This window comes from Camellia sinensis, chromosome 9 (assembly GCF_055761805.1).
Source record: "Camellia sinensis isolate YWXY chromosome 9, ASM5576180v1, whole genome shotgun sequence".
Classification (NCBI taxonomy): domain Eukaryota; kingdom Viridiplantae; phylum Streptophyta; class Magnoliopsida; order Ericales; family Theaceae; genus Camellia; species Camellia sinensis.
Genome location: NC_138969.1, coordinates 183,395,169 through 183,404,513, shown reverse-complemented (window position 1 = coordinate 183,404,513; position 9,345 = coordinate 183,395,169). Strand labels below are relative to the sequence as shown.

Genomic DNA, 9,345 nt, shown 5'->3' with positions numbered 1-9,345 from the left:
TCATGGCAAACATGATTTCATGGCAACGTTAACACACATGCAATATGCTAAAACATAAACACTCACAGTCTACTCCGAGCCAAAACAAAGAACTAGTTAGAAATCTTGCATGATCCTAGTTCATGTTAAGATGGCTAATGCAACACAAGCGAAAATGGAACTAAAATAGGCTCGGCTACCTAGAATGTCATGTGAAATGCAACTTGATACATGTATTCAAATTGGAATTGAAATACAATGCAGTTAGTATGATGCACCGAGCCCAGTGCATGCAAGACAGATGAATGGATGCACGCATGCAAACATAAGGTATGCTAAATGAAATATGCCCTAAAACTAACCATCGTAAGCAGTTAAGTAAAAAGGAGAAAGAAATGGAGGTTAGAAGACATGCATTACACACACGCACGCTTATTACAACAATTGGCCCTTTCGAGGGAGGGACCGAATAGGAAGCTAACTAGCTAATCTAAGCTAATTAAACTAATTATTACACAACCAATTAATTAACTAATCCTAGTTAACTAATTATTACAAAACAAATTGAAATAGCTAAACGCATTAACTATTAAGGGTACAAACCAAAGCATAAGCAAGCTATCTAAGCATGGCAGCTAAGGAAAACAATAAAGCAGGAGCTTCAGAGGGAAAAGGATGCATGCAAGCCCGGTCGCCTCTTTCGGAAATCCAATGCGATGCCCCGATTTGCCTTTGTTTTCATTTGTCCTCAGAACATTGCACCAAGCTCCAGAAAGTTGAAACTCCACCTAGGAAAACCTATGGGAGGGTGGCCGACCACTTTTGGTCTCTCCAAACACCTACCGACCACTTTTGGTTGTTGAAAAACCAGAAAAGTGGTCGGCCAGCTAGTTTTTCTGGCTGGCCGACCAGTTGTTGCTGCTGAATCCCAGTTTTCTCCAACAGAGAGCAAGAAAGGGCATGGCAATGTATTTGCAAGATATGTGTGCACAACCACCCTCTCTATTATGTTATTAACTCAAGGGGGTGTGGTTCTCGACCCTCAAGCTACCAATCGCGCATTTCAATGCATGATGGCCGAGAGGCGAAGTTGCACAATTCAATATGAAAATAAATGCACAAGTAAACACATAAAGCCTAAAACTCTATCATGTATGATCAAGAGCGTCAGAGACCGGGAATTGAGGCACGTTTCATCACTTTAACTATGAAACGTCTCTCGGTTCTCGTGTTTGGACTAACACATATTCCAAACATAATGCAACAAGTAGCATGGCAAACATGCAATGCAACTACATGGCATACACAATGCGAGGGACAAGCATGCAATGCAACTATATGGCATACTCAATGCAATATGATCATTGCATACACAATGCAAATCAAGAGCATGGCATGCGCAATGCAAACAACATAGCATACACAATGCAGGGGATAACATGGCATACACAATGCTAAATGCTAAGAACTAGATGGCATACTCAATGCAAGGCAATCATAAGGTTCTAAACACCATGTAATGCATGCATGCACAATGCGATGCAACAAGGGAAACAATATGCAAACCATATACTCAATGGACTTAAACCAAAATGGACAGACCTTAGTCATGCCGAAACAGTGGCCATAATGCTAAAATGAAGGCACCGAAAACACATACAAGCATGCATGCCAATTGGCTCACCAACTAAGGCACTAAGGTGCAACTCTCAAGAACACTTAAAGAGTGAAAAGTGTGGAAGTGTAACAACACTAAGGGCACTAAAATTAGACAAGAAATGATGCCAAATCACTTAATTAGGCATGGCATGCAATGGTCCTTAAAGCTTAAGACGAGCAAAGAGAACTACACATGAGGCATGCAATACATGGCATAAATGCATGAACTAAGCATGGATAGAGTTGAAGTAGGTCAAAATAAGGACCTAAACATGCTGAGGCAAGGGCTCAAAGGCCTAGGCATGCAAGCATACGAGCTAAGGCATAAACTAGGCAATAATGCATAATACTCAAAGGCACTTAAAGCATGATTGAGGTAGGAACATGGCAATGCTAAATGCTCTGAAATGTCATGTTAAGTGATGCCAAATCATGTACACAACACATATAAAGCATGCGATGGTGCTCAAAGCTTGAGGCAAGCTAGAGCATTTGTACTACAAGTATACAAAACATGAAGCATGTGACCAAGGCAACCCAAAATAGTCCTAGAACATGTCAAAATGAGTCTAAAACATGTATGAAAGGAAGCCAAAACATGCTAGCATGAGGGGCATAAAGCATGGAATATGCAAGGCAAATAGGGTGGATTACACTACACCTATTAAGACCAAGCATGAAATGACTTAAGCAACAAAAATCAGAGTTATATCATGGCATAATAGCTCCAAATAAACACTGAAATGATGGCTCGCAAGCTAAGGCATGAAGGCATACGCAATGGTTCATGTTAAGGCATAAAGGGGGAATCCCTCCAACGCATTGAATGAGTGACAAATGTGAATGCATGACCATGAAACATGGACTGAAATCACAAAATAAATGATGTCAAATCATTAAAATAGTCCAAGTAATGCATGCTAGTGAACTCAATACACAAGGCTAACAAGCTAGATTGAACCATAGCTATTCAAAGCAAGGCATGCATGACCAAAACAACTAAAATCAGAGCTAAAGCATGTTAAAACATGGACAAAAGCTTCATGAAGTTAAGCCAAAAGCATGCTAGAATGACATGTTACAACATGATGCATGTTAGGCTATTTCATGGAATTACACTACAAGTGTATGGAGCATGCAAGGGTCCAACAAACCCACCCAAAACAGAGTCATGGCATGCTAAAACATCACCAAAAACATGCTGAAATGGAAAGAAAACAAGCTAGAATGACATGCTACTTCATGAAGCATACAAAGCTAGTTTGTGTGATTTACACTACAAGTGTATTAACCATGCATGGAGTGACCAAAGCAAGTAAAAATAGTGACATGCCTTAGCAAAATAACCACAAATACTAGCTAAGAACAAGCTAACACAAGCTTAACAAAGGTGCTCAAACATGAGGCATATGAAGCTAGTTGTAATATCCCCGACCTCCGATTAATGCTAATTCATGATTAATTACGCTTAACAGTAATTTAGGAAGGATTTGGAACTAAATTGCATGTGTGATTGCATGATTTTGTGTTCCTATCTGTTCAGTGTAGAAATATCTGTTCACGTTTTAGTTTCGGTTAGCGAATTGAAAGCCTTATCGGCATTCGAACCAGAAATTGACTTGAATTATGTGCTGATTAGAATTTATAGAATTTTATGGTAGAGTTAATTAAAATTCGATTCGGAGCCATTAAATTCGATTAAAATAATGTTATTTGGTTACTTTTGACCAATTACCACTTAATAGGCCATTTGAGCCCCACTCACCTTCTATTATCCATTTTTTTTATCACTCTTGAACTTTGAGAGGGAGAGACAAACGGCTGAGAAAGTGAGAGAAGGGGAAATTGGTGTAGGGCTTGAAGATTTAATTCACAAAGAGAGGATATGCTAGGAAAACTTGGAGACCATCACTAGCATAAGGAATTGAGGTCCTAGGTAAGAATGTTAATCTCTAGTTTTGAAATTTAGTTGAAGAGATCATGAATTAATGGTGTTAGGTAGATTAGCATGTGATTTGGACTTAAGAAGGGGGAATTAAGAATGAATTCATGCATACATGCATGTTCCATAGCATTTTGGAGTTTGATTTTCAAGAATCCTTGCATGCATGTCATAATCCAAGCTTTGCTTAGAAATTCTTCATGTTTCATGTCATATTATCATAGTAGATCATGTTTTTGGGATAAACATTGCGTTTAGTCATGTTTTCGAAGATTTGAATTCAAGGAATTGCATACAAGTCATGTACATGAGTTAATGTTAAGTTTCGTGTTGGAATTATGCATGATTGATTTACTCTTGGGCCATGATTTCCTGAATTAAAGGTTTAAACTTCTTGTTTTATGGGTTACCAAGGGTTTTTCAAAGTTTTGGCCCAGAAAAATGAGTTTTGGAAGGCTTATTGTCGAATTTGAGCTTGGGAGGTCAATCTGGATTTTCCAGAAAATTGACCCACGCTCGAGCGGGGACTTTCATGCTCAAGTGTGAAGCCTGAGTACATGCACTTCCACTTGAGCGGCGAAAGTCATGCTCGAGCGTGAAATGCGTATATCCTGAAGTTTGTGTGTTTTGCAGTCCGCTCGAGCGGGGGAAACCACTCTCGAGCGAGGGACTGTGTCACACGCTCGAGCGGGGGTCGAGCGCCCTGTCGAGCATGAATTTCATGCATCCAGCACTTTTGTCGATTTTACAGTCTGCTCGAGCGGAGCTTCAACATCTGCATGTCCGCTCGAGCGGGGAAACCCACGCTCGAGCGTGGACCTTATCTTCAGCAAAATTTGAGAAATGGTTTTCAATGCATTTTTGCATCCCCATTCCATCCTAGGCATTCCTATGCCATGTTTTAGACTCCATGATGAGGGTAAGGATTAGAAACACACTAAGAGCCAACGAAATAAGTTTTGTAAAATTTGAACTTGTGTTTCAAGTGTGTGTTCGTATGTGTGCTCATGTAGGTCACGTGCCTCAGAACAAGTGAAAGGCCGCCTTACCATCTAGTTAGTGCTACCAATCATCTGTGAGTAATAACTTTGTAAAGTTATGTTCAATGTTTAATATTTTCTGAACATTATGACATAAAATTATTAGTCTTCTGAAATGCTATGCTATGTTTTGAATGAATGAATGATTGTCCAAGATTCTGAAAGTTATTCGTGGCATCCTTAGCTTCATATGATATGCATCCCTTCATGGGTCATCAGGTCCCTTTGTGGGTCATCAGGTCCCTTTATGGGTCATCGGAAACGTCTCTATGCACATGAGTCATCAGAATGCCTTCAAGGCTGTCCCTTAATGGGTCATCAGATTTGTTTACGCTAATGGATGTGCCACGTATGATTATATGCAAAAGCTGAATATGGGAATGATTATGAATATGTGTATGAATATGTTTCTGATAAGAATTTGATTTCTAACCCTGTGATGGACATCATTCATTAAATCCTTTACTTTGTTATTATTCATTGGGCTTTCCGCTCACAGCTTATATTATGTATGTAGGTGAGCCGGTACATGACCAGGGCCAGAGTTGACGGCCTTTTGTACTGTTTTTGTTAGCCAACCGTTGTGCCTCCTGAGGAGGTTCCGATCGAAGACTAATGCCATGGCTATTTCTGTTTTCATGCTAGTCTCTGCAACTGTTTGTAAAGCCAGATCTTGGGAAGTTCACTGTTGTAAATATTTTGTAAATATTGTGCATCTGGACTGGCTTCCTTATATATATATATATATATAAATAAGTTTTAAAATGTTCTGTCCCATGTACGTTATCACAGCTCATTGGACCTTGTCTATTTTGTATTATTGCTTCCGCGACCCCTTATTAATTGCTAATCTGTTCAGAGGCTTTTGGTAATCCAAGGATTACTGGCCAGTTACAATGCTAAACCTATAGGGGCGGGTTTGGGTCGTGATAGAGTGGTATCAGAGCACATGTTCTACCGCACACACAGGTCCATATGAGCTTAGGAAGTCCTAGTAAGAAGTAGGGGCATTTCATCTGCATGATTATGTGCATTGTTCGAAAGTAAAAGCATAAGTTCAAGTATAAACCTGTGAATTTGAATACATAACGTTTTGTTTACCTATAGCAAATGGACAATGCAAGGAATGATGACATAGAAGGGTCCTCTGATGCCCGAATGAATAGAATGGAACAAATGCTTGCAACCTTAACCGAAGTGGTAATGCAACAACAGAGGCAACAACCTTTACCACCCCCACCCCCTGCCGGCTCAGGTTGAAATGGGCACCGGTGACGTCATCAACTTAACACAGAAGTTTATGAAAATGAAACCGCCGACATTCTATGGTGGAATTGAACCGTTAAAAGCAGAGACGTGGTTACTTGAAATGGAGAAACTGTATGAGGTGTTTCCTTGTTCTGAAGTCCAGAAAGTCCTCTTAGCCACCTATACTCTGAAGGATGAAGCCCGAAGGTGGTGGTTACTGATTCAAAATGGCTACGAGAATATGACATGGACTCAATTCAATACGATCTTCTATGACAAGTATTTTCCCCAGTGCTTCCGAGACCGGAAGGTTTCAGAATTCCAGGAGCTCAAACAAGGCAAAATGTCTGTAGCCGAGTATGAGGCTAAGTTTACTGAGTTTGCCAGGTTTGCTCCTCACATGATGGACACAGACTACAAGAAGGCCCGCAAGTTTGAGGGTAGCTTAGACCTGGACATACTGGATAGGGTGGGAGTCCTGAACCTACCCACGTACGTGAACGTTTTGGATAGGGCATTAATGGCAGAATCCATTCTAGCAGCGAAGAAACAAACTCTCGCCCCACGAACTGATTAGACGGGAAAATTATATGGAAATAGTTTTAAAAAGGGTCGTTCATTTTCTGGGAATAAGAGGCGAAACACAGGATCTTACAGTAGCTCGAGCCAAAGTAGTGTCACTATACTAACTTTCTTGGAATGTGGTAGGAAACACAAGAGGAATTGTTATCGAGTTTTGGGTGCCTGTTTTAGATGTGGAAAGACTGGTCACATGATGAAGGATTGCCCTATCAGATTCGAAAATACCAACCAACCGGCGGCAAGCTCAGCTGGATCCACTCCTGCATCCAAGACGAACACGAGGGCCAATACTGGGAAAGAGCCTCTAAGACAGGGACGGGTGTTCGCCTTAGTGCTCGGTGACATACCAAACACCTATACCGTGGTGTCAGGTACACTCTCTGTTTGTTCTCAAGATGCATGCGTATTGATAGATTCTGGTTCTACACATTCCTTTGTATCGCATGCTTTCTCTCGAAAATTGACTAGACCATTAGAACTTATGACATATGTGCTATTTGTATCTACGTCGTCTGGGGATTCTATGATGTGCACTCATGTTTATTTGGCATGTGATGTTATGATTGGCGATATGACGTTATATGTGGACTTATTACCCTTGGACATTAATCATTTTGATTGTATTTTGGGGATGGATTGGTTGACTAAATACTGTGCTACCATTGACTGTGCAAATAAAACTGTTGTGTTTAGACCACCGGGTATGCCTGAATTTACTTTAATTGGGAATGGGATAGTTCCTCCCCCATATTTGATTCCAGCCGTGAAAGCTGTGAAACTCCTTAGAAAGGGATGTAGGGGTTATCTGTGTTGTATACTGACTGCACCATCTGACAGTGCTATTGTAGAAACAATCCCTGTTGCTTGTGAATTTCCCGATGTGTTTCCAACTGACTTACCTGGGGACTTAATTGATAGGGAAATAGAATTCACCATTGATGTAACACCCGGAACACAGCCCATCTCCAAGACTCCACATAGGATGTCAACCTCTGAACTGAAAGCTCAACTACAGGAACTCTTAGACAAGAAGTTCATTCGTCCAAGTACCTCGCCTTGGGGTGCTCCAGTGTTATTTGTCAAAAAGAAAGACGGGTCTTTGAGGTTATGTATCGATTACCGAGAATTGAACAAAGTGACCATTAAGAACAAATATCCATTACCCCGAATAGATGATTTGTTTGATCAACTAAGTGTTCTAAAAAATTGACCTCAGGTCAGGTTATCACCAGTTAAAAGTTAGGGCAGAAGACGTAGAGAAAATTGCATTTAGAACTAGATATGGACATTATGAATTCTTGGTAATGCCTTTTGGAGTAACAAATGCACCTGCAGCTTTTATGGACCTAATGAATAGGGTTTTCAAACAATATCTTGATGAATTCATTGTTGTGTTTATCAATGACATTCTGATTTACTCTAAAGACAGGGAAGAACATGAGAACCATCTGAGAACCACTTTGCAGATTTTGAGAGAAAAGAAATTGTTTGCTAAATTGTCCAAGTGTGAATTCTGGCTTGACAGTGTGGCATTCTAGGGCATGTAATCAACAAGGATGGAGTTTCTATTGACCCTCAGAAAATTGAGACTGTCGTGGATTGGCCTAGATGGACGAATGTGACGGAAGTCTGAAGTTTTCTGAGACTTGCAGGTTACTACCGGAGGTTTGTGAAGGACTTTTCCAAGCTTGCCATGCCATTGACTCTGTTAACTCAGAAAAATGTGCCATTTGACTGGACTGAACTATGAGAGGCAGCTTTTCAAGAACTAAAAACCAGGTTAGTAACTGCACCAATCTTAACTTTGCCTAATGGTGCTGATGGGTTTCAAGTGTACAGTGATGCTTCCTACTAAGGTTTGGAGTGTGTATTGATGCAAAACGGAAGAGTGATTGCATATGCTTCTAGACAACTCCGACCTCATGAAAAGAATTACCCAACGCATGATCTTGAGTTAGCAGTAGTGGTGTTTGCTTTGAAAATCTGGCGTCACTACTTGTATGGGGTAACTTGTGAGGTGTACACCGGCCATAAGAGCTTGAAATACTTCTTCACTCAAAAGGAATTGAACTTGAGACAGAGACGATGGTTAAAGTTAATCAAAGACTACGATTTGCAGATCCTGTACCACCTAGGGAAAGCTAATACCGTAGCGGATGCGTTGAGCCGAAAATCAATGGGAAGTTTGTCATGTTTGTTATCCAACCGGAAAGAATTCCTGAATGACCTAGAACAAGTTAGGCTGTTAACTGCTATCTCTGCTCAACCTACAATTCTTGACGAGATCAAACAGAAACAATGAGAGGATGAATACTTGAAAAAGATCACAGAGGAATTTGATTCGAAACCGAGGCCAGGATTTGAGTTTGAGAATGATGTGCTGAAATTTCAGAACCGTCTTTGTGTGCCTGATTGTTATGATTTGAGAAAACGTGTTATGACCGAAGCTCACAGTAGTAAATTTGCTATGCATCCGGGAAACACGAAGATGTATCATAATTTGAAACAGAATTTTTGGTGGCCTGGAATGAAAAAGAGTATTGCAGACTTTGTGGCTAGATGCCTACATTGCCAACAGGTGAAAGCTGAACATCAACGACCCGCTGGTCTGCTACAACCACTCCTAATACCGGAATGGAAATAGGAGTACATTACCATGGATTTCATTGTGGGACTAGCTCGTTCTTCTCGAGGTATGGACTCTATCTGGGTTATAGTTGACCGTTTAACTAAGTCTGCCCATTTTCTGCCTGTCAAAACTATTTATAATGCTGATAAATTGGCCAATATCTATATGACTGAAATTGTGAGATTGCATGGAGTGTCGGTGTCTATTGTGTCTGACAGGGACTCAAAGTTTGTATCGAGATTTTGGCAAAGTTTCCAACAGGCTTT

General features: G+C 40.5%; 1 protein-coding gene across 1 annotated transcript; it reads left to right on the top strand.

Moving 5' to 3' along the window:
* Positions 1-5,989: 5,989 nt before the first annotated feature.
* LOC145799972 (uncharacterized) lies at positions 5,990-6,445 on the top strand. The gene has a single exon (XM_082889623.1). The coding sequence runs from the start codon at positions 5,990-5,992 to the stop codon at positions 6,443-6,445; it is 456 nt and encodes a 151-aa protein (XP_082745749.1).
* The last annotated feature ends 2,900 nt before the right edge of the window (positions 6,446-9,345 follow it).

Bases quoted from the DNA above. Each gene is read 5' to 3' on its own strand.
- LOC145799972 (XM_082889623.1), top strand. From the start codon at position 5,990: ATGGAGAAACTGTATGAGGTGTTTCCTTGTTCTGAAGTCCAGAAAGTC.